This window comes from Anser brachyrhynchus (assembly GCF_964034855.1).
Source record: "Anser brachyrhynchus genome assembly, chromosome: 9".
Classification (NCBI taxonomy): Eukaryota; Metazoa; Chordata; class Aves; order Anseriformes; family Anatidae; genus Anser; species Anser brachyrhynchus.
This window is the reverse complement of record NC_137703.1, coordinates 25,715,148-25,741,343: the sequence shown is the minus strand read 5'-3', so window position 1 is coordinate 25,741,343 and position 26,196 is coordinate 25,715,148. Positions and strand designations below refer to the sequence as shown.

Sequence of the window (26,196 nt, the reverse complement as noted above, 5' to 3'; positions counted from 1 at the left end):
GTCCCTTAAATGCTGATTTTAGTTACATATTTTTTCAAATGTCATAGCAAAATGAAAACTTGAAACATTTTGTTTAAAAAAATGTCAAAACAATATCTATTTTATTTTCTGTTATTTAACGTTATTTTTACTTTGTTTAGTAGCAGCCTCCAAAGGCATTCAAATTAACTTGAGTAAGGAGTGTGAAAGGGAGTTATATGATAAAATTTAGCTTCACTGTTTAGATAAATCCACTTAACCAGTATGTATTTTCTTATTGCATGTTCTCTCTGTCAGGAAGATCTACATGATATTTATTTTCTGTACCACTCTCTACATGTCATGAAGCATATGTTGTAGGAAACTGATTGCTTTTCAGACTGACAGTTGCTTTGCTGTTGCAGTTCCCTGTCACAAAGGAAGACATTTAACCGGAGAAATTCCTCAATAATATGTTTGGACACTTTCCTTTAGAGATTAACCATTAAAAAGGCCAGGGTTCCGTTTGCCTTCAGTATTCTGATTTCCTCATAGAGACCTCTTTTAATGTTTATGGTGATAAATAATTCCAATCAACACTGATCTCCATTATTCTAGGAAACTCTTATCTTATACAACCCATGGGAAAAAAGCCCCGACATAAATCAAGTTACCCATTTTAAACTTTGCTTAAATTCTTCAACAATTACTTAGACACTTAGAAGAAAATTGAGTTCTTTTAAGTCAGTCAGGGAGTAATAGTTCATTTTTAGGCACACTTAGTCTTTTTCATCATTCTTGTGGCCCACATAGAATCATGGAATTTCACACAGTTTCTTCTAAACAGTCAGATCTCTTAGTACAAGGCCATTGGTGAGCTGACAAGCTTATATTCTGAAATGTCTTAGAGGTAGGAGATGCCTAGCTTTTTTACAGATACTGTTAATCTAGTTATTCTGGTATTTCTCCTGTGAAGAATTACTTTGCATTTTCACTCTTTGATTTATTATAGGTTGGAAAATTGCTAAACTTCAAGCTTATACTGCCATTCAGCCTATAAGTTGAATCCACATTCATTTTATTTTCATCCTTCAGGCAAAGCTATAGCTATATAATGCCTAGTCAGTTAATATACAAACATATTTGATCTATTCAATTCTTTACCTAACATCACGCAGTCCCACCCATTGGTGATTCTTCCCAAATCATTTCTTTCAAGAAAAGCAGAAAGGGCTGCAATAGAGTAGGTCATCTTATAGCTGATTTATTGATAGACCTCTACAAAGTTTTTACACTACTTAATATTTCATATGAATGCTTGATTTTTGTAATCCAAGAACAGTTGATTGCTCTGAATTGCAGGTGTTATACTACTATGATTGCAGTAATTAAAATAATTAGGGTTGGAAGAGGTATAATTAAGTTATTAATATACATGGTCTTTGTCACATGCAGAACACAGGGCTTTTTGATAAGGAAATAGATGCAACAGGGCAACACTGCAAAAGGCTAAAGAAACCAATCAGATTGCAAGTCAGAAAACTGTCTTTTCCTTGAACTAGCAAGTAAAAAGTTTCTTAAAAGCAGTGATGTATGTAATTTTCTATTCCGGTAGATGTGTATGTTGAGATAGCACTAAGTCCAGGATACATATTTATTCCAAGTAAGGATTTTTGATTTTGCAGAATTTGCACCAGAGCATTATTTTATAGAAGTTATAATTAATGCAGAGATATCAAATGTCAGATCCAAGGAAGGTTATGCTTTTTCCTGTCTGATAACATGACGATGTATTTAGTTTCACCCTATATTGACATCTTTTGCTGGCTATTTTTTTTATAGGCATAAAGCCTATTACAAATTTACATTATTCAGAAACAGAGTGTTAATACATTTTCAAGAAAGCTTGCCAACCCATCCCTTCCTTCTGTTACTATAATAGAAAAACAACCTTGGCAGAATTTTTAGAAAATGGAATTGCAATCTTCTGTTTCCTAATTACAGAGCATAGCTGCAACATTCATTAGTCTGCAATTGGCAAGATTCCACAACTTTCAGGCAATCCAGCACTTTCTTGCTGGCAATGGAAAGTAATGTTAAGGGCCTGATCCAAATCCAAAGAAAGAGCCAGTATTTGCATTGGCTTGTGATCAGAATCCAACAGCACAATGCATACATGCATCAAGTACTTCATCCACGGTGGCTTTAGGTGAATTTCATAGATGCGATATAGTAATGTTCACAGAAATTTGGTGCGTTTTTGGCTACAGTTTTCAAAATATGTGTTTTTCAAAACTTCCAATTATATGGGAGATGGAAATAGTGAGTCTAAGCCAGATGCTGCAAGTCTTTGATGTTGCACAGGACTCAGTAGATACCCTTGCTATGTGAGGAGATACTGACCTCTAGCACGCTGGTGATATTCTGTTGACTGAGGCAAAAAGAGAAAGTAGAATTTTTAAAAGAGAAAAGAAATCAATAATCTCAAATTAAGACTTCTATGTATTTTATGTGTATTTGATAATCCCTTTCATTTTTATACACAACTATAAAGATTATTTTGTAGAATGGTTTCTTCTTATGCCTACTTAAGACTTTTTTATTGCAGACTTAATTATAGTCTGTTTTGTCATTTTGCCCCTTTAAAGATGTACAAAGGTCATATAAACTTTTGGATGATGCCTTGCACTTCCATTTACGTGCATGCAAAAGAAGGTGAAAACATGCACAAGCACACTTGCAAGATTGAACTCAGATTTGTACTGCAGCTGCACACATGCTACGTATTTAAGTAATTACGTATCTCTTTTTCTATGCAAGCTGAAGATATTTACTATGCCTGAAAAAATTATGTTATTAGTTACACCATGAACTGAGATAACTATCAATGGAAGCTAGTTTAGATGTCCCAGCACAAAGTGAAACTGGACTCTGCTGTCAGGCAACAGTTATTGGTTCATGGGGTATTCAAATTTAGACTGAGAACATTACAATTAAACATTGTACAGGAACGCTTCAAATGGCAAGGTCTCACAGTCATTTTGTGAGAAAGGGGAAGGAAATAGAATTTCTCCCTGGCTTTGATAGTTGTGCACTAATTTGTTGCTTTCCTCTTCAGGACTGTTACTAGAAGCAATGCAGTCAAACATGCCTGCTGGATCCAGGGCTGTGCAGGTGAGGATGATGTCAAAGATGAGCCCTTGAAGGGTAATTAAATATTTTGAGATGAGGGAATACAATCAGTGTTTGTAAGGAGGTCCCCATTGAATGCAAAACACTTTTTCCAATCTATGATGGGTCACTAAATACTACAAAGCATGATATATGTTTCAGATCACATACCAGTTTATCTTGCACAGATCTTCAAGAGAGACCTGCCTTTACTGATCTGTAGTTTGGCATTTACAGTTACTTGGCATTTCAGTACTTGCTACTGAGTAGCCACACTTGTATGTCACTTTCATTCACACAGGTAATGTGTCTGTGGGTTTTAGGTCCATCATTGCCACTTGCATCCTTTAGGGCTGGATGAGAAGAATATTTGTCTAAATCTGTCACACTTGTACAGACTTATCTGGAATAAGTCAGGCAATACGACATTCAGCAGAAATAGTGCAGTGGATTTAGAAGCTGTACTTGTAAAGTTCTCCAAAGAAAGACTGGCAATATCGGTTACACATTTCCAACACTTCTTAGTTTTCCACTAACTTTATGCACTAAAGTATAGGAAAGTATCAGTAAAGGTGTGAAGATGCCAAAACGCAAAATAAAAATATAGGCCAGAAGGTTAAGGAAAGCTCTCAGCAGGCACAAATCAGGGTTACAAAACACAGCTTCAGTTTCAACCCCAAAAAGACCAAGCCATCAGCTTATCCACTGACTTTTAGAAAGTAGTTGATATATGCCTCTTAACATATAACATAATATAGAATGTATTCTTTTCTTGTTTTCTTTTTCTTTCTCTCTCTCTCTCTCTCTTTTGATTTCTAGGGAAGTTTTCCTGTCATTGTGGAAGAGTGTCCCTGTTGGAGCAGAATAAAACATAAATGCTCAGAGGACCACATTTCCCTTCATTCTGAGTTACTGACAGACTACAAGGACCTTCCAGAAATTCCTCACAAGTCATTAGGATCACACCTGTCACTTTCTTATTGTAGTTATGGCAGTTTTTTAAAAGAGTACCAAAATACAAAATATCCAACCTTTAAATGATGGATTTTTAATGCTTTGGAAATATAATAGCAAGGAACTCTGTGATGCAGAGTATTCTATATATCCCTTGATCAGGAGATGAAGTTTCTCATTTTGGAAGAGAGACCCACTATTGCATTTGTTGCAAGGTATTTTTTGTTAAAAAATAAAGATTTGTCCCTAACACTTACATGTTTGTATAGGTCACAACTGGTGTATTGTAAATGAAACAAAATATTCTCTTTAATAAGATGAGGTTTTCATTGTGACATTTCCTATATGTGGAAGCTGAGCAAAAGAATTCAAATATAAGTGTAATGGTTATGAGAAAAAAACTTAGGTTGAAAAAGTAAAAGTCAGCAATGTGGCTACCTACCTCCATGCCATGAAATGTCATCAGACAAGACTTCCACTTACCAGGTTAAGAAAGCAAATGCATATGCTATTTCACACAGCATGGTACGTATTGATGCCAATATCACAAGCAAGGTGAGAAGATCATTGCAGAACTCCAACTCATTTGAGTCGGACGTAATAAACAGCGCATAAATAATCTAATTAGTGCCTATTTTATTCAGTAATCTTTATGTAGAATGTAATATATTCTTTCATCTGGAAGCTGTATCAGCTTTCCAACTTCTAGATTACAGCTCTCTCTTTTTTTTCTTATTCCATTTTATCTGATATGTCAGTTGCATTCTCCTATGGTGATTCACATAAATACTTTGATACAAGTTGGAAATTATCATAATTAATCAGCATGTTATTTCTGTGCATGCACTCTACATCTGGAAATGCATTCTCCATGCTTGTGCTGGGAATGGAAAGAATCAGACACAGGCCTAACAACTCTGCCAAGTTTTCTTGTGAACAGTTATACAAATATTTTGGGTGACAATAAAAGAAGTTCAGAAAACCTTAGTTTGCACAGCTGTCTAACTGGAATATAGATTTAGTATTTAACTTTTTTTAAGGACTCTCTTTCACAGTTTCGACCAGTTTTGAACATTAAGTGTATTCACACATCACTGTATCAACAATGAACTGAAAACTACTAATTTTATAGACTGCTTGTATAAGCAAATACACCAATATATCAACATTTTTATTTTAGTACCAAAAAGCAAAAATATGGGCAAAATAAACAAGGTAACTACTCATCTGAATATTTTATATTGAGCTCCACAGGTCACAATCCATTGACCTATACTTTTCTAATAGGCATCTCTAAAGAACACAGTTTTCTTTCCAGGCTTCAGCCTAACATGTAAAACCTGCCTGACTTTTGGTAAAACTGATTCAGCTTCTCTGAAGTATTAGATAAACTCGTATTTTCCAAAGATAAATACAAAAATATAGTTAAAGACATCAAACTGATCTATAAACTTGTCCACATTGGTATTATGGATTTTCTTAAAATAGCACAATCATATAAATGAGGCTTAGTGTAATTGAGGAGAACAGAAACTGGAAGCTAGAAAGATAGACAGCAATTTTCAGAACTACTAAACAGTTTTTGTAAAACAATTCTACTCCTCCTGAAATAAAGGTGATATAGGAAATAAAGGATTTTGTCATTGTCTTCACTGACAACAGGATTTTACATTTGTAACATTGTGAGATTACTGTGAGTTAAAAGGAAAACTAGTTGGAAGAAGCACTGTGAATTTTCCTGTTATGAAACACATGTGTATATATATATAATATGAATGATTGATTCACTTGCAATATAAAGACACAAAAACAAATTTTTGAATGGATAGAGACAGAAAGAAACCATGTAGAGCACCTTGTCTTTTGAGACTGAATTTACTCTGAACTACAGACACTGATTACTTCTGATTCAAAAGTTGTGAGCTCTACTGTGGCATTTTTCTCCTGGTCCTACTGTGGTGTAATTGCTACAGTAATGGTGTGGAAGATTAACATTTATACAGAGCAAAATTTTCTGAAGTAATACATTTTGCGCTACTAATATTATGTCTGTCAGGGTATTATTTCTTCACTTGCAGGCTGGACTTGCTTGCATTTTCATAGCAATGTTCATGCTAACTTCAAAAATTGACTGCTCATGCAAATAAAACAAACAGGTTTTGGCCTTTGATGTCAACTGATATAACTGCTCTTTTGATTAACACAGGCTTTTAGCATCACTGACTGTCAAAAAGACAAATACTTCCCGATCACAATCTCCTCTGTATATTACAATGCAGCCAAAAAACAAGCCAAATAAAAGGGATCAAAGTTCATTGGAAGGATCAATATAATCTGGAAAAGAAATTCCATGTTGATATTTCAATCATATTTTTACAGATTTTATTTATTTATTTATTTGTGGTTAAGTTCAGTAGTTCAGAAAAACTCCTCCCCCTACATACCTAACAACACGTGAAAATGCTGGAATAAAATAACATATTCCCTTTTGAGAAACACCTGACATGTTCCCTGAAAGTGTTAGGGATGGACTGTACTGATTGCTAATGCAGCTGTAGGACAGCAAGGACCATAGATGCTTTTCATGTTCTTCTAACGTTATATGTTTACATAGTAATAGTGCAGGAAGAAACTCGAGTCTTATAAAACTCTAAGTTCAGTAAACAGAAGCTTTGCGACATTCCCAAAATTTTTCCCTCAAGTCACAGGGTTAGGAAACAGCCAACAAGCCAGCTGATAGAGCCAAGCTGCTCTGAGATGAGAGAAGAAATGAGTATTTTACAGCTAGTGCCCAAGCCAAACTGTACTCAGCTAAGTGTATTTTGTGAAGCTGGGGTGTACTGAAAAATAGTGTTTGTAAACTACAGCAGTTTTGGAGAACCTCAAGAACACGCTGTCAAGAGAGTATGCATTATAAAATCTGACCATATTAAGGATAAATCCAAAGCAGAAAATGTCATCCTTTCAACTGCTGGAAAACTATTTTATTTTTTAATTTTTTTTTCCCTTTAAAGGATTAATCAATTTTCAATTTAGGTTTGCTTTTCCCCACCCTAAACATACAATTTCTGAGCATGTAATACAGAATAATGCTAGAATAAAACAAACAAACAAACAAAAAAAAAACATGTCTGATTGAAACGAATTTAGTGCTCTCCCTCTACCTTGAAGTGCAATTTTATACTGGATTGAGGCTCTTAAGATAAATTTTAATCTCTCAATTCTTTACTCATCATTGACAAGAAGAAGCAATGAAAGAACAATAAATCCCTGTTTGCAGAAGTAGGATAAAATGAAACCACTCAAGCATTTACCTTATATTACCAAATGTGAACTTCAGTTCCTCAGGTCTCATTTGTAGGACCTCTCCCCCTTGCTTATCATGCATTTGCCTAATAATTCATTTTTAGGCCAGCTTTGACAAATGCTTCTTACATGAAAGCTATTAAAAAAAACTTGCCTAGACTGCATAAGGAGCACTAAGATTTTATCTTTACCTCTCATAGTATTAAAAAGAGTGAATATGTTTCTGAGACACTTGGAAGGATAATTACACAGACAGATCTGCTATGTTGCTTCTAAACCCATGTTTGCCTAGCACAGAGAGCAGAAAAAGTATAGTCCATCAGCATCCTCTTGTTCATTAGGCTGTGAATAGATGTGAGAATATGTATACTCATGGTTTTCATTACAGAAATACCTCACAGTCTTTATAATTTTTGTCTATTAAGCAGAACAGCAGTAGTTACCTCCATCTTGCAGGTAAGGAAATGGGGCCTGAGATTACATGCAATTTATTCAAGGTCAAAGAGGAAATCTGCATTAAGATTTGAACTCAACTGTTCTGATCTCTAAAATCCAAATAATTCGACCATTACACCACCATTCAGGATGCAATGTTGAGCACGCCCCTAAGGTGGATTCTGAGTTAGAGCATGAGTTTTCAATCTTTTGCATGCCCGTACTCTGCAGGAAAATAAATGACTTCAGAAGCTGAGTAAATACCAGGATAAGGCAAGTTGCTTGATAAGGATGAAGTGCTTGCAGATACAGCCAGGCACAATGAATGTTATTTTCCACATACAAGACCAAAAAATGAAAAATAAAAATATAAAGAGAATTAGAAAAAAATAGTCTCCCCAGACTGTTGAGTATGTTGTGAAGAGGAAGATTCTGTCCAGTACTGCAGGACTGGGATGGTGACTGACTGAATTTTGAACGAAGAATTATGGTACAGCTGACAACTGAAGCAAGGCAAGCACCACAAGGCACTAAGTTGTGATATCCTGAATCTACCTGAACTTATAAAGCCAGATAATGTCTTTTTTATGGGTTGGTGTTGAATTGGAACACTGAGAAAGGTACAGAAGATTTTATGCAATGTAGTTAGCCATACCTCTGCCTTCAGTTCCTTCACAGTTCCTTCAGGCTTCCTTGTAGTCCTAGCAAAAAGGAGAATTTTTACAAATGAGTACTCTACTGGATGATAAAACCCTGGAAAGTCTCTGAATAAATCTGCCCAAATTCTACGGAGACATTTTGCTTTCCTGGACTTTGTATTTTTACTGATATTTTCCATCTCCATGGAAAAGCAATAAGGCTGGAGAAGACATTCGCTTTGCCTGTGTGGAAAACCCTAGAAATGCCTATAATGCCTCTGGCCCAAACTTCAGCACATTGTTTTGGGAACAGTAACCCTGTCTTTCCCTCCCTTGGGGGAACATTATGGCAGATTCCTTCCAGCGCAGCACCACCGCCAGTCCGGGGAGCATGAAGTTATGGCAGACTGTCCTCCAGTGGAGAGGACTAGAACTGACAGCCCCATATTCTGCAAGGGAACTTCTGATGGATTTACAAACCCCAAGCTTTTGTAGGAAAAAAATAAAATAAAATAATAATTCTATATCTTATTCTGTTCCTCTGCAGATTTGCAAATTGCAAGGGCCTGCAGCATACCGATCACTGACAGAGTTGCAGGGCCCATTTAATTAAATGATGTCCATTAGGCCAGCTTTCACAATTCTGAAACTGCACAGTTGGATTTTCATTATACAGAAAAATAGATGTCAGTGATGTGATGTCTCTATTATCTGTTAATGCAGAAGGAATCATTTTAATGGAAAAAATAGTCACATTTTAAAAAGTGTATCTTAAGGTTTTCTCTTGTTAACTGTAAAAAAACAACAACAAAAACCCTACTACATTTCAATATAATTCTAAACACCTTCTCAGTACCTTTAATTTTCTCAGAGAGAGAGTTAACCATCTAGATTTTAACTCTGTAAGAAGTGTTGCCTTACAGAAGCAATTGAGGCCTACGTTGTTAATTTTAGGCACCTTCTTTGCATGTTGATAACCTTTTCCAATAATCTCTCATTTTATTAGAAGAGGATGTCTATTATTTAATTTTTACCATATGACAGAAAAACAGGGGACCTTGTAAAATTAATTGATATTCCTTACCTTGTGTCCCAACAAATTAAAACTGCATATAAGAGCCTGAATTTGGCTTCTACCAAACATCGAATTTCTACAGTCATTGTTACAGAGAAGAAAAGGAACCTATGAATAAGGCAGGTGCTCTATAACATCAAATATCTGTATAAAGCAGAAATCATTAACATTCTATGCTCAAGAACAGTCTTTGACTATTAAAGCAACCCCCAAAATGAAAAGATAATCAATTAAAAATATCACATGCATTTTATCATCTTTCCTTGGTAAAGAAGAGGGAGAGATCTGTGTTCAGGAACTGTGTTAAACCCATCAACTTATCAATTATAAAAAACTATTGGTGCTGTTACATGTGATTAGTGGCAATAACTCTGAGGTTAAATGCTGCATGGTACAGTGATATTGTGCTTTAATTGGAGACTGTTCATGGGAAAAGGAAACCCTTATGAAATAAGGTTTGTAATGCTAGTATTTCAGAATTCAAGTCACTCCTTGAGGAAACTGACACCTTGAAAAGGTTTATTTTTGGTGTTTTAATCTGATTTTATATTTTAAATTTGTATGTACTAAGTTGCAGAACTGCACACTGAGTGGAAGCAGGACTCCAAGAACAAGGCTCTCCAGCTACCAGGAGAGCAGGGACAGAGAAGGGCAATTCATTCTGAGAGAAGTGGATGGATGATCAGATCTGAGTTCTGCACCTACAGAGGATGGGTAGTAAAAGCAAAGGAAAAAAAAAAAAAACCAAAAAAACCAACTGTAAGATGTTGAGGACTGTGTACATACCTAGATAAATATTGCATATAATGCCTATAAATGTATTTCAGAAGATTGCTCACTCCGATCGACTCTGCTGTAAGAGCTGTAGCCCCTGAGAAAGAGGGAGTTACACAGATTAATTTACTGATGCAGTAATGTCCTGCTGCACATCTGCCAATGCCTTGCAATGCAGAGGACACTGACTGACAAGATTTAGTCAATGATTGAAAAAGAATACAAGAACAGTTCTTCTGGGTCAGGAAAAAGATACCTCTAGCCTAGTGCTTTGGTCTCAATATTGACCCTGGAGTGGAAGATTAGAGGACAACTAGTAGTACTTCTCACAAAACGCTCTTCTAGCAACAGGGACTGAAGATTCCCAAACTGAATCATGCATGCTAATGACAAATATGAATGATGAACACATTGCATATGTTTAATAGCTAACAAACCATCACCTCAGGAAGACAGTTGTTACCATTCCTCAGTGAAAAAAGAGTACAGGACTGTTAGCCCCTAACAATCTAAGATGGGCCTGACATTTGCCAAGGCAGTTACCCTTCACTTGGGAAGCTGCTCAGACAAAAGCTTTTGCTGTAGCCTCACAGAGGTCCTTTAGCTCTAATGTAACTGAGCATGGGCATTAATCTCTATGCATCATGTCCTAACCTGTAAAATAGAAATAATACTGATACTGTATCCAACAGATAGAACATGTCCTAATGTCAGAATACTGAAGAATGTTAGGAGGATAGGCAATGGCCTTTTTATTTTCTGAAATACATAGGTCAAAAGAGAATTCAGTTGTGAGCTCCTCTAGTTTTCTACTGGTTTACAATTGAAGAAATGGTGCTACTGTCAATGTCCAGCAGTTATGCATAATATTTAGTTGTTTTGAAAAACACATATTACCCTTGCAGAAAATCACAGAATCATAGAATTGTTCAGATCGGAAAAGACCTCTAGATCATCTAGTCCAACCTTTAATCTAGTACTAAAGTCCACCACTAAACCATGCTATAGGTGGATGTATCAGTTTAGCTCTGAGTTAAATTGGGTTTGTAGTGTTTCACCATTTTGGCTCACAAACTCTGAATTTGAAGTCATTCATGTATTTATTGTAACATATTTTCTGCAGACCTGACAATATCAAGCACTAGCATCTTTTCAGCAACTGCTAAGCTCCTCTGCCATCCACGTACTGCCAAACATCAGAAAGGTAGATAAACATGGAAGACAGAGATAAAAAGGGAACAGATGGGCTCATCTGCAATTATACCTCTGAAAAGACTGAGAGCCTCACAGAGATTTATAAACCTTCTGGAGACCAGACATTTGGTGATCAAATAAAATGATCCCTGAAAATGTTTTAAATGAGTAATTCAAAAACTATTTTTTTCCTGGGATATAGGCAACTTCTTAAATCAGCGGTGATCCAATAAGCAGAAAACAATTAGGTACCCACAAGTTATTTGCAAGTACATTACTTGAGCAAGTAAAACTATGATTCTAGAAAAAGCATTAACTCCCAACACCCTTCAAGATTTCAGACAAGCAAATACACAATTTTCAAATATATGTAATGGGAAGGCTTCACAAACAAAGCTGAAGCAAGGGTAGTAACTTATCTGGCCTGTCATTAGGATGTGCCAGTTATCTCAGTTTTCCTCTGTAAGAGAGAAAATCAATGTTTCTTGGTGTGGTAACAGTTACTTGGTTAAATCTATGAGGCTCTTCCTTTATGAACTAAACAAAAATGAGAAAATATTCTGCTATCTACCCTTCCTCTCACTATTTAGAATCTTTTAGGGATATTGGTTTTGTTCCCTTAAATATTAGAGGAGCATTTATGAATGAATCTGTATGTGCCTTTGTAGTTGCAAAGAGACAGAGGTGGTGAGTGTGTCCCTACAAAGATACCAGTGCTAATCTATTAGATACTCTAATACTTGCTGGAAATGAAACTAGAGTTAGTGGAATTAAAAGGGCAGGGAATATCTCCAGCTTATCTCCCCACTTTCAGCAAAGTATAAGGCACCAATCTTCTACCACCTGCTCAGTCAGCTGTGATGGTTTTCTTTCTAAAACATCCCTTTTTCTCAGCACAACACTGAACAGCCTATACAGGGATGACTTCAGCTTGGAAACTGTAGGTCATACAATAAAAAGGAAACAAATTAAATTATGTAATTTTTATAAATTAAATTTCAAATAGTAAGTTATTGAACTCGCATATAGCAAGGTCTGATATCTACCATATAAAGTCTGTTGTGAGTAGCAGACCAATTCACAAAAGTTTAAGTCAATTTGCAAAAAATCCAAAAAGAAAATTAAACACTGTGTCTCTGAAAGCTAACAGCTGAAGCAGTTGCGGTGAAATAATTCCAGGAAATTCCATCAACTTTTGGTTTCTAAACCAAGCCTGATGTAGGAGATGCTCCAAGGACAGAGGCCAGAAAACATCCAAGTGGATGCATTAAGCTTGAAACATTTTTCAAGGAAAAAAAAATAATTGAGAAGCAAGATTTCTAAGAAATCTGAACAGAAAATATTGTCAAACAAGCTGTCAGTTATTGGTTACAGAAAGACTACTTGTTTAGCCAGTCGTAACACTTGTAGCAATACATTACCATGCTTTTTACTGCATTAACCCAAGTTTTGACCTCAAAGTAATTGAAAAATCTTGAGAGACTTCAGAAGGGGGAAAAGGGGGGGGGGGGGGGGGGGAAGAAAAAAAGAAACAACAACAACAACAACAAAAAAAACAGAACCCAAAACTCAGTACCAGCAAAGACAAAATGAGACAAAAAATTATTCTGCTGTGAAACAGTGACTTATATCTAATTTCTCTGCAACTTTATTTTTATTCAGCCATGGAAAGCAATTTTCCAGCTGAAAAATACAAATTGACTTATTATGGAAGAAATAGCATTTAAAATAGAGAAAAGGTTATAGGTTTTCACAAGTGGATTTCTAAGTCTTGTTCTGTGAGACAGAAATAATGCATGTGCGTTGTTCTTGCATTGTTCTTACCCATTAAATTATGAGTAGAGAGGGTTGCATTTTTCAACAACTTGAAAGATTTACAAACCAATGCGAGGACTAGAACTGGGAGTCAATAACATCATCAAATAGTCATTATTTGTTTCTCCCCAATGTTTTTTGATTCCGTAAATATAATTACAGCTTAATTGTTTCAAGCTTCGTGTTCCAGCTGCAAGCTGGATTCCATTTCAAGTCATCCTCAGATGGTCAGTGATACTCCTATTCAACTAAACAAGCACAACACCAAATACAATCTTTATTTCCTAAATATAAGCTGGAACAGGATCGATTACTATATTACAATTCATCATTACTATATGATGAAAATAAGAACTTCAATTTTTGTGTGAAGCCAATAAAATCAACTAATTTCCTTGGTTTGACTGCCATTCTAGAAATGAATACACATGAAAACAAGAAAGTCTTTTCCCAGCAAATTAATTTTGATAGTTTTGATTTTGATGGTGATAGTTTTAAAATCTCCTCTGCAATTATATGGCTATTTCAGCCTTACTTTACGTTAAGTTATTTTGAAAGGAGGAGCAATAAAACTAATCTAGCTTAAATTTAAGTAACCATTTCCCCAAACATTTATATATTATATATATATATATATATATATACATACAGTGTGTGTGGGGGGTAAGCACAGAGAATTATCATAATCTATTTTCATGATATTTTGATTAATTTCTTGGGGGGGGGGGGAGGGAAGACAGGAAGCTGAAGTTCCATCTAGAAAAAGGTATGTCTTTTTAACTGGGAAGGTTAATGATTTTTAGAATATTTTATCAAAAGGGATAGATTTTTTACAACTTGAAGTTTTTACTTAAATTCTACCTAGGTGTTGTAAAATTGATACCAAAACTACTTAACCTGTAATACACAGAAAGACAGAATTGATTATTACAATAGACTCTAAGGGCTTAAAAGCTACAAAACTGTTAAAAGAAATTACTTCAGGCACAGTTCAGGGAGGAAATTTTTCATGCCAAAGAATAGAACGTATACCTACCTCATCTTGGATCAGTAGTTATTAAATTAACTTGTTTCTCCAGATAATAATTTAAGCAAATGTTTTGGTAACTAATGTAGCATTTAGATTTTTTTTCTCCTCTGTTGTATCAACAGTGGCAATGCTCTTTGTCTTTTTCTTTCTAGGATTTCTTCCAACCTCTCACTTGATACAGATCCACTTTCTTGTCTCCTTCACTTATGATTCTCAAGAGTCAAACTGCCAAACAGTTCACTAAATCCTTGCAAAAGACTCTGATATAAACACTTTTACTTCTATAGTGTTGAAGCATGGAGGGAGCCTTCCACATGGCATTTATTTGCAACAAGGAAAATTCTATAAAGTTGCACAGCTATCCTAGCTCTGAGGTCATTCAGAGCACAGTTGAATTAAAATTACACTCTGCCACAGAACCCTTCTGTAACCGAGGTATGGAAAAAAGGAGAGGAAATTGAAAAGATGGAAATGCACGGGGTATTTAGGGCTGAGGTTATCACCTCAATTACACAGAAGAGTAAAACAAAATGAATGCAGGTAGATAAGGTCAAAATGTAGTTTGATATTTCTGTATAGCTTAAAGGACAAAGTGAGAGGAGTTTTTTTTATTATTATTTTTTAATTTCTCTTTAGAATTCTCTGTAGACCATTCTCTCCCAAATAACCAGACAATAGGTTTAAGTACTGGAAGTGTGGGGGAAATGCATGCATTTCAGGGTGCAAAAGTTTCCCTGTCACCATCAGCGCCCCCACCCAGCATTCAGTGCAAATTTTTGTCATCATTTCTAAATTCCATTGTAATTTTATCTTTAAAACCGAAAAAGTTCTTACTTATATATATATATGTATATCTTGCATGTTAAGTTGTTATAGCTTATTTTGAATGCATTTTTAAATGCACTTCTTCCCTACACAAAAGGTAAAATCTCTTAGAGATTTGAAGAAGACTGGAACAAGAGATAGTAGATTCTCCTTCCACCCTCTTTTTTATGTTCTTTGGGAATAAAAGGGGGCATATTATGGGCTCTCTACTACATCACTTGAATGAGCACTATGTTCTCTCATGGATACTAGCAAAGCTCTTCCATATTACAGTACAATTCCCACCAGTCTGCTTTCTCTTAAAGTAAAAAGAGCCCTGAATTGCCTTCTGCTTTTGCCTTTTGTGTCCTTTCATTCAGAAAAGGAAGAGAAGGTTATCTTTTGAGCCTGTCATACAACAAACCAGCCCGTCTACCTTTCAAGGTCAGAAGATTCAAAAAAGTGAGTTTTCTTCTCTTTTCCAATAAGTAGAGTGATAAATGCTTACCTGATTAAACCAGCTGATAGGAATGGCTATTGTATTTTTTTTCTCTCTTTTCATTCCTTCCTTTGGCTCCAAGAGATAAGAATGAAGAACTTCTAGCCTGGCATTGATCCAAGCTTTGAAAGGACCTGCTGATTATGGATAATGTTCTTATTCAAATGAGCAGTCCCTGTGAAGCAAACAGCGACATTGCCCGACTGTGATGAACAGGATATAACCCCCATATTTTAAACGAATTTCCATGTCACATATAAGTGTATTTATATATCCCAAACCCTAACCACACTGGGAGCTTTATCACTGATTTCTGCTAAGGACAAACCTGGACCATTATGATGACTTGACTCCTCAAGTTAGACCACAGCAAACTATCTTTACCTGAATCCTACAATTCCATAAAGAACATACAATAATCACAAGGACAAGAAGATGAAGGACTAATACTCATGTTAAAAAATATTTGTATTAACAAACTAACTAAAAAATTAAACACTAAATACAAATGTATCCAAGACACCCCCCTAAACTGTCTTCTTTCTAATAAAAAGCCCCAGCCCACTTAGCCATCCCTATGTGTAAGCTACTTGACCACCCTTATTTTCTTTCTTTAAACCTTTTTAATTCTAATATATCCTTTGTGAGATGGAAGAGAAACCAGAAAAACACATGGCATTCATGATGTGGATGACCAATGTATTTATAAAAGTATAATATAGCTTTTTTTTTTTTTAATAATAATTTATTATCTCTCCCTTCCCTAGCAATTTCTAAAAACTGGCTTGTTTTGGAAACTCACCAAACACCAAGCTGATGCTTTTTAACAGTACTATCTATAGTCCAACAGGGTCTTGCTCTTGATAATTAAAGAGCCCTGAGCTGATCATTTTATATGTGGAGCTCAAATTGCTTTTTCTTCTCTGTCACTGTATATTTATCTATGCTGAATTTCACCTATCATTTTACTGCAGTCACCAAGTCTTATAAAATCCTTCTGAAAATATTTTTGCACTTTCTACTTTAAATAACAAAATAACAACAGTAAATGTTGTCGTATCACTGCTCACAACATTTACTAGATCACTGATAAATATGTAGAAATACAGGAATTTACTCAATATTCTAGAATAGCTGAATCTATATTTTGTTTTTGTGTCAAAGCAAAATGTTTTAATGTCCTTTACAACAATGCCCAATTTCAGTGCTATAAATGCATCCTGTGGCTAAAATATTACTGGATAAACACTTGACATGTTTGTTTTAAAAAATATATAAATCTAAAATATCTTGACAAAAAAAGCACAAAAGTTGTTAATATTATGCAAGTGTTTCTAATAATTGTTAGAATTTAAAATATAAGCAAGTATTTTCTTGGTAAATATAAACGTATGTAACAGTTGATTTTTTTTTTTTTGGTCTTTAAAACAAACAGTTCTTCTCAATTTTGTTTCCATCACATCTATATATGTATCTACTCAACAGTAGATCACGGTGAAAAATATTAGCTTTTTAATATTATCATTTTTCCCAAGGCTGCTGGGTAATTTTACTGAGGTCAACTTGTTTTTATGAGGGCCTCTCAGCAGGAGGGCAGGCACTCCATACCAGCTTTGAAATTCGCAGTGTGCTGGCACATGGCGGCCACTTTCCCAGAGACTGGGAGGATAATCAGCACTGCAGGATCTTCTGCAAAAAATGAGGGAAAGGCACATCTGAGGTCTCTGAAGTCCAAGCAAAAGATATTCCCTGCATGGATCCAAACCAGCACCTGCCTTTTCTGCAGCCAGGGGAGTTCAGTAAAATGTTCAAATTTAATCTGAACGTTGCAGAATTCAGAAAAGATAAGAGACCAATCATCAGCTGTGATAGCTTTAATTTAAAAATAAAACAAGTTAAAAAAAAAAAAAAAGACTGAATACCTCACCAATATGATAAAGAAAAAAATGTCATACAGGCATGAGTACCTGAACTGTTTACTTAGGCCAAAAAAGGTGCAAACTCCACCAGTTATCTATTCCATCTAAAAATAATAGCTAACATTTTTCCTTAACTGGCACACAACTGGGCTGAGAGTTCAGCTCTGAAGTAGAGGAGCACCAGATGCAGGATCTAATATGTTACTGGTGTTTCTCTTTGTTACATCCAGTGGCCATAGGAACTGGTGACCATGAAATAATTACCACATTAAAAGAAGAATAAAACAGCAGTATGTCTTCCTATACAAACAATTGATCAACTAATATAAATTAAAATAAAAGCAAGAACAATTATCCAAAGCTTAGCCTAATTGTGACAGTAAATGAAGACCTTTACAGGTACACTTGCAATGTGATTTTTTTTTCATGAAAATTTTGCAACTATTTGATAAATAAAAAGTTTGAAAAATACTCATTTTCAGAACTTGTAAGTATCAGTGGATGTTAATATTGATTCTACAAATCTTGGAAGAGTGCAATTATTCCCAACTTAGCTTATTTTAAAAGGAAACTACCACTTTTTTAGTGAATTTTTTATTTTCATTCACAACTCATGAGTCTAATGGATGACTGAAAGACCATCAATCCCATTTTAGTGAGAGAATTTGTAACAGCTTTCAAGAAAAATAACACAAGTGATAATAATGAGTGTATTCTCTCAGAATTTTCAGTGAGTTAGGTATTCACAGGTTGGCTTAAGGGAAAAACACTCATTTTTTTCCCACAGATTTTTATAAATTCATGATGTAACTATAAAACCATAGCTTTTGTACTTTCTTGTATAAAAAAAGTTCTGAAACGTAGAAAATAACAGCTTAATGGCACCAATTTAAGCCTATCAACTGTTTACATTTAAAATATTATCTATTCATGTTTCTATCTCACCACCTTACTGCCAGTCCCACTAAAAAAAACTTGCTCTCCAAGATATACTATGCTATATATATTTTTAAATAGCTGTTTCCGTAAAGGGGTATGCTTTTAATGTGAGCAAGCATGGGAATTCACTGCCCCATTTGGGGCTGGAAATGGCAAACTCCTGCTTTACCCACAGTCTTCAGTGTAACTGACTCTGCCTTTCTCATTTTTTTCCCAGCTCCCAGTCTCCATCCTCTCTCTTTCAGTCCTGGACTGGGTGCTTCACATCTCCAAGCAAGCAGTTTATAATCCCAAAAAACATGCCTTCCCTATATACTTATGCTTGTATTGAAGCTGTGGTGAGGAAGGGGCCAGAAGCAGACCCCATTCCTCTGTCAGTGTCAGCCTCCAGGCACAGGCATTCCCATTTCCCTCTGTCCTACACCACTTAGTTGCTCCATCTTCTGAAGATCTTTGTATTTTACAGCACATATGAAAGTTCATTGGGTATTCTATTTATAACATTATTTTGCAGAGCACTAATTACTAATGTATTTAGCCTTCTGAGTCCAGAATTCAAGCCTTTTGACAAATTATTAATCACAAAGATTAGAAGCTCAAAAATAACAAAATGAAAAACTTACTTGTGGCCACGGGCATGTTAATCTTTGTTGATCAGCAGTTAACGGTTTTTGACAGGAATACTAACATGAAACATGCAACAGGCAAGTTCCTGCATGAGAACTTATTTTCTGAGTGATATACAGACTGGATGGAGTTCTCCAGCCTCTCTTAGCTTTCCTTCAACTTCCCTTCAGCCCATTTTTTTGAAAGAACAAATGTCAACTCACTTTTCCCACTTATCTGGCCTCCTCTAATCTGCTTATTAGAACTGTATAAAGAAGAACAAAATCCTTCATCTCACATTTTAAGTAAACAGACTTTTTCTTTTTTTTAAAAAAAACAAATTGCTCAAACTAATGGAGGCAAACCCTGGTTTTCTTCTTGCTCTCTTCCTTGATATCAAGCAAAAAGAATGTCATCTAACTGTACATCTTCATTCACTGTGCTGCATGTCTCCAACTTGAGGAGAATTTTAATCATATTTAAACAAAATAAATGAAAAGAAATGAACTCCCAAACCCAAAATGAATTCCTAAACAAAAAACAAAAACAACAAAAAAAGAAGAGGAGAAATAAAAAGGGGAAATATATTAAAAATGTAAAATGTCCTAAGACCCTTAGAGAAGCTTGAAAGACCTGTTGCCAATTATTGCTGTTCAATTACAGTCTCCCAATTGACGGGACCACTACACCTTAGGGGTATTTCCTCCAGGCTGTCTGTCTATCAATTGCTTCTGAACATGTCAGCAGACAGGACAGGAAGTTTCATCCAAGTTTCCAGTACAGCATGCCCTTTGAGATAGCTAGCTTTCTACTGAAGAAGGAAATCAAATCAGTTTGATACTATTACTTCTTGATAAATCTGTTTTGCCTGTTTCTTAAAGCCTTATTAGACTCATAAGTATCTGGTCACTGTTAACATTTCTGCAAAGACAGAAGAAAGAGGACCTGGAATGCTTCCTCCCTGGCTTCCACTATTTTCTCTCATTCCCATTAATTGATAGCCTGACTCATTTCACTGTTCTCTTTTTCAACTAATGTATTTATAGAACCTCTTTGTTTCTTTACCCCTACTAAATCTCAACACACTCAGCACTTTAGCCTGCCTGATTTTATTGCTACAGATTTTTGAAAGCCATCTGCCCTTTTTGCCATTTTCGTAAATTCCCTTTTGCATTAAAAATACCACACCACAGCCAAATTACCACTACCTTCTCGCATTCCTCTGTTTTTATATATTTGGCTCTCACACCAATACAACCTATGTTAGTCATGCTTGGATTCATTTAGCTGAACACTTTTGTGCCACCAGTGAATCTTAGTTTGTCAATTATTTCTAATACAGTCTTTCTGCAACACTGCAGACTCAGTGGCAGCAATCTGAGCTGAGAGATGCTCAGCCCACCAGACGCTCTGAATATGCCTTGAAATAGCTGTTGTTCAAATCCCTGCCACAGCTATAATTTTACCTGGGAAACAATGTAATTGGTGACAGCTTTCAATTCCCATGAAAAGTGCAGGCAAATTACGATACTATCTGGAAATGAAATTTCAGATGCTAGGACTCTGAGTCTTATTAAAAGCATATTACAGCCTCAGCTAAGTGTTTCAGTGGAAGGCATAACTAGTATTTTGTGGGTATTAGACCCAGACTAATTAACTGTCTCTGCCAGCTGCAGTTTTTGAACAAGACACAAATACTATATATTTTCTACTAATTTTAGTGATTTGGATTTTTATTTTTCAATGACTGCAAATCATGTGAGCTCTCAGAACCAGACAAGTAGTTGGCTATGTACAGCAATGGCACCTGCTAATTCCTGTTCTTCCTTCACAGAATCACAGAATCATCTAGGTTGGAAGACACCTCCAAGATCACCGAGTCCAACCTCTGTCCTAACACTAACAAGTCCTACACTAAACCATATCACTAAGGGCTACATCTAAACGTCTTTTAAAGACCTCCAGGGATGGTGACTCAACCACCTCCCTGGGCAGTCCATTCCAATGCCTAACAACCCTTTCGGTAAAGAAGTTCTTCCTAATATCCAACCTAAACCTCCCCTGGCGCAACTTTAGCCCATTCCCCCTTGTCCTGTCACCAGGCATGTGGGAGAATAAACCAACCCCCACCTCGCTACAGCCTCCTTTAAGGTACCTGTAGAGCGCGATAAGGTCGCCCCTGAGCCTCCTCTTCTCCAGGCTAAACAACCCCAGCTCCCTCAGCCGCTCCTCATAAGACTTGTTCTGCAGACCCCTCGCCAACTTCGTTGCCTTTCTCTGGACTCTCTCAAGCACCTCCATGTCCTTCTTGTAGTGAGGGGCCCAAAACTGAACACCGTACTCCTTCTACTATGATTGCATTTATTTTTAATATGAAACCTATATAAATGAATAAGATGACTGCTACCACCAGACAAACACAAAGACCGATAATTTTGTGACAGTTACTTTTATATTCAGGATTGTATATGACTAGGGGAATCTAAACAAACATCATCCAGGAATAAATATTAGCAGCTACTTTACTGCAAACCTGCTTGTGAATACGTGAACTGAAAAATATATTTGATGCTCATAGACTGGTAACAGCAGACTCTCAAACAAGAAAAAGAAAGAACAAACATTTTTGCATATTGCATAGGGCTTCTGAGATGGGAATCAGCAGAGATGGTTTCTGTTACACTGGTGAATTGGTCTGTAACCTATTGTTATATTGGTTCTTTCCAATCTGTCCTACCCATGGATTCATACAGCACAGGTCCAAACTGGGCCCTAATACCAAACCAAACAACAACAAAAGACAAAAAAACACGAATCATAAGTATGTATATATATATGTATATATAAAAATTATCTCACCTACCATACAAAAATATCTATTCTGAATATCACATAATATTAATGTCTATTATCTAACAAAACCTATAGAAGCTGCTATATATCTCCAATACACAATAAATAGCAGAAATCCAGTTATGTCGATACTAATCCTTAACCACTGCAGTAAATGCATGCCTTATCTCAAGCACCATGCTAAACCTCTGCTTCTATCTGTGATGTGTAGAAAAGCAGCAATTATATTCTTTTAATGGATCTGACACAAGTGTATCTCTGAAGCTAACATATACAGAGATATCACCACCTAATCTATTAGGGCAGTATTGACATTTGCAGGAATTGCTTTCTGAAGATTAAGATGAAACAAAGTTGGGATTGGTTTAAGTATTCAAAAGGGTTTATTCACTGGTTTTACAGTGCAGCAAACATCATTTCTGAAAGTCAGACTGATTTAAATTGATTTGAAATAGAGTTATTTAATTATCCTGCACAATTGCTGTATATGAAACTCATTGATTACTGTGAGAGTCTCTCTGTGTCAAAAAGCTTAGACCAAATAGAGATGAAAGTCAACAGATGAGAGGAGGACTGTTAGGCTGATGCAGAATGAAGACATTACAAGACTAAATCACCAAGGAGTATATTTTGAAGTTTTTCTGCACTTCCAGACTGTTTGAGAATTAAGAACTTTATCCAAAGGGGAATAGCTTGAACAATTTCTAGCAAACTGAAATAATTTAGACTTCAAAGCAGAGGGCCATTCTTGAAAACATCAAACAGAAGAAATCCTGTTCTTTTAGAGTACCTTAATATTAGCGTAATTTCAGAGGATGCAGACCTCTAGACTAATGCTCTCAGACCAAAAGGATTCAAAAATGCCTTTTTCAGTCTGCACATCTGCAGAGGCACTGAGGTGGCAATGCCTTGGACCTGGCACCCTTAGTCTTGACTCCTTTTCACACAGCACATTCAAAGGAGCTTTCTTACAAGGACGTGTGTGAAGGGCAGAGGTTGGGGACATGGAAGGGAATGTTTGGGAGCTTTTGTCCCCAGATTAATGACTGCTGTCATCAGTCACAATTTTCAGTTATGTTATGGTACCTAATTCTGCAAATATGCTCTAAAAGGTCTCCTAAATTTTGAGCCTATCAGGGATTGAGATGACAGAAAACTTGGACCTTTTTTCTGGATAATCCAAATCAGGCTTCAATCACAACATGTTCATCCCTATCACAACTGAAACAGCTTTGGACATACCAATAAATGAAACGCTGAGATCAGAAGAAACTTATATGCCAAAAACATCCTGGGAAAATCTGGCATAATGCAGCAGGTAGGTGGGATTTTCAGAATCAAATTTACATCTAAATGTCAGCCTTTGGGGCACCTTCAGGCAATGTGGGAATGGTTGTATTCAGTTGCAAATGTACTGACTGAGAGCAGAACTACAGAGCACATGTGACACTACAGTTTTTAAAATCACACCTATCTTCATAGTGACTGAATGCTTGGGTGAGAAAAATTAAAATGCTTACAAGATCATAAAGCAGATCAGACGTTTATATGAAGTAAATCAAAAGCCTGATGTCTTGCAGACTAGCTCCCAGATGGTCTAATCCTGTAGGCTAGCTCAGGAAAATTATATTTTAATTCAATGGGAATTTTACTTTGGCAGGAATTGGTATATTTGATTCTGAAGGGCAAAAATATACAAAAAAATAAATAAATAAATTCCAGCTATGGAACAAAGCTCTTCTAAACTTTAAAGATATATTTTGCCTACCAAGAATGGAAACTTCAGGGGTCTGAGAAGTATCAAGTTGTCTCTGGCAGTATTTGCTTCTGCAAAACCAGCTTGACAAGCAATGTGGCAGTAGTTGTTTTTGCTTGAGACTTTGTTGTCTCCTTCAAGTTTGAGGAGATGAAGAATAATTGCAATTATTCAACCATACTTAAGGCCATGGTATAGCTGCTAGAATCAGCCTGACTCTTATCCCAGGAAAAAATATGAACCTGATTTAGGCTCCCTTCAGCTATTCCCTACTATAAATGAGGAGCAAGAAGGATGATGCTGTATGCTCTTTGAAGGAACATGAGATCAGGTTTAACAGCACTGTAAGGAACAAACTTTATGATCCTTTTAATTGTTCACTTATTTTGTGGAAGAAGTTGGCAGAATTGGGCTAAAATTGTTCTCTAGGTCCGAGTGGCCAGCTTACCTGATTCTGTGAGCTGTATAGCAAACACTTCTCTAAGTTTTATTTTCAAAAATCTGAGACATATACCTTGGGGAGTAGGCCAGGCGAGAAGTTTATGGTTTAGATAATGTGAAGAGCTTATCCAAAAAATCACACTTGTGTCTGAGGAAAACCTAAAACAAAAATTAGAGATGTATTTTTACCAACCTTCAAAGTACCATAAGCAAAATAAAACATTCTATTCTGAGATTTCCAGACAAAGGCTATTAGACAAATTCAGGTGATTATTTAGGAAGAATATAAAGCAAACCACACCTCAGATCTAAAACAATTTTGGCAAGATGAGTTTCCCTTGATTATATATTATTGCTTCAAGCACAATTCAACAGAAGAGTTAAGATTTGATTGAATTCCTATCACCATTCCTTTTTCCCTCCTCCCCTCCCAGGGTTAGCAGTGAGCAAAATTACCAGCTCGCAAACTGCAATTTAATTAAAAATATGTTCCATTTGGAGGAAATACCACTGATTGCAGAAATTGTGATGAACTCAAGTCCTCAGATTTTTAACTGGGCCCAATAAACCTGATGTTTCCTAAAGCTCTTCTGCAAGGGTCAAACACCACTTTTTTGTACCCTCTTAGATTCATCCATCACTGGTAAAAATAATATAGGCTTTTGTAGATTGCTCTCTTGCAACCACTCTCAAATAAATGGTACAGCTCGATACATTTGCATCCCTTATATGCCCTCTGCAGCTTTATGCCTAAATTAAAAAGTCAGAATCTATTTCATACTGTCAAATGGATCTTTAGCAACTGGGATTTGTTTTCATATTGTTGTACCTAGTAAGCATAGAGAGTACATGAGCTTTTTCAGTAAATTAAATGAACAGATTATTGTTTTTGCCCTAAGCAGACATTACAGAACATGCCCAAGAAGATAAATGTAGAAAGCAAAATACAGCAAAAGATTGAGTACTTGTCAAAACCAAATTGAAGGCAGTAGGCAGCAAATTGGATTTTCTTTTACAATAACATGCAGTTCACATTCTACTACTGTAATGAATATTATAATGTGTGCTTTCTAATATAATATCTGGTGATGCATTTCTAGAGCTATTTCTCAAAGCTTAAGGACATTCTTGCTATATCATGGCTCAGTACATAGCAACGATAAGTTTGTTCTGTTCACTGCATAGCCTTAAGGATATCTTTTTTTCTGAAGAAAGGAAAGTATTAATCCCTAGATTTCTCTTTCAGTTATGGTGATTTAAAGCTGTGAAACTCAGCAGATTTGCAACAATGCCATTGCACTGGCCAGCTCCCGAACACTTATGGTGGCTTTGAAAGCCATCACAGGTATGATAAACAAGCATTAAATCTTCTCTAAAACTTAGAACACCGAATCACACAGCTACAAACCCAGTTTGCAAGTAACATATCTGAAACACCCTGATTCTTCTAATTGTATGAAAAATCCAAGCGGTGGGTGAGGAGGACAGGCATAGTCATGAAACATTGCCTTTGTTTTTAGATGTAAGTGAACTGAGACTCAGATCATGGGAGCAACAAATGACTTTCTTGAGAAAGTGCCTTTGCTCAGACTCACCCAGCTAAATGTCCACTGAAGGCAGCAGGCCTGATGTCTGCTGCATGGCTCTGCGGCACTGGGCCAGGGAAAGCATCTTACATGGACAGATGGCTCTAAATGACATTCCCAGGAAACTCACTCTTTGATCCAGGTACTGAACCCTGCTATTCTAACATGAGTCAATTTTTACATTTACGAGACAACCTTTTATTTTGTTGTGCATAGAAGGAGAGGGCTGTTGTGTGCAATGCATGTGATAAAAAGAAAGGGGAACAGAATTAAAATCTTTTTAATATTAGAGGTTAAGCTTTACCACATGTTTCAGAAACAAGAGGTACAGGCAAAAAAGCAATCATGAAATGGGACAGGACTATGTGGGTGAGAAGGGATGCCTAGTTGTCATAACAAAACAAAACCTTTTGGAACAATTTAGATCTTCAGGGAACTTTTCT

At 36.0% G+C, this 26,196-nt stretch overlaps 1 protein-coding gene across 18 annotated transcripts in view; it reads right to left on the bottom strand.

Annotated features, from left to right (window-relative positions):
* LOC308199635 (uncharacterized protein) overlaps positions 1-26,196 on the bottom strand; it is a 305,939-nt gene that overhangs the window by 102,995 nt on the left and 176,748 nt on the right. For 14 of the 18 annotated variants that reach the window (XR_013954765.1, XR_013954766.1, XR_013954767.1 and 11 more), the window contains exons 5-6: positions 15,663-15,828; positions 8,480-8,525 (exon numbers count right to left, since the gene is read on the bottom strand). Coding sequence is in view for 1 of the 18 variants with exons in the window: in XM_080604065.1 (XP_080460191.1) it covers positions 8,480-8,525; positions 10,324-10,408; positions 24,241-24,326 (217 nt within the window). In the remaining 17 variants the exon portion in view is untranslated. Of the gene's footprint in view, positions 1-8,479; positions 8,526-10,323; positions 10,409-12,348; positions 12,444-13,329; positions 13,569-15,662; positions 15,829-24,240; positions 24,327-26,196 lie in introns of those variants that run through there. The other 4 variants (XR_013954781.1, XM_080604065.1, XR_013954780.1 and 1 more) reach the window with 4 other exon arrangements.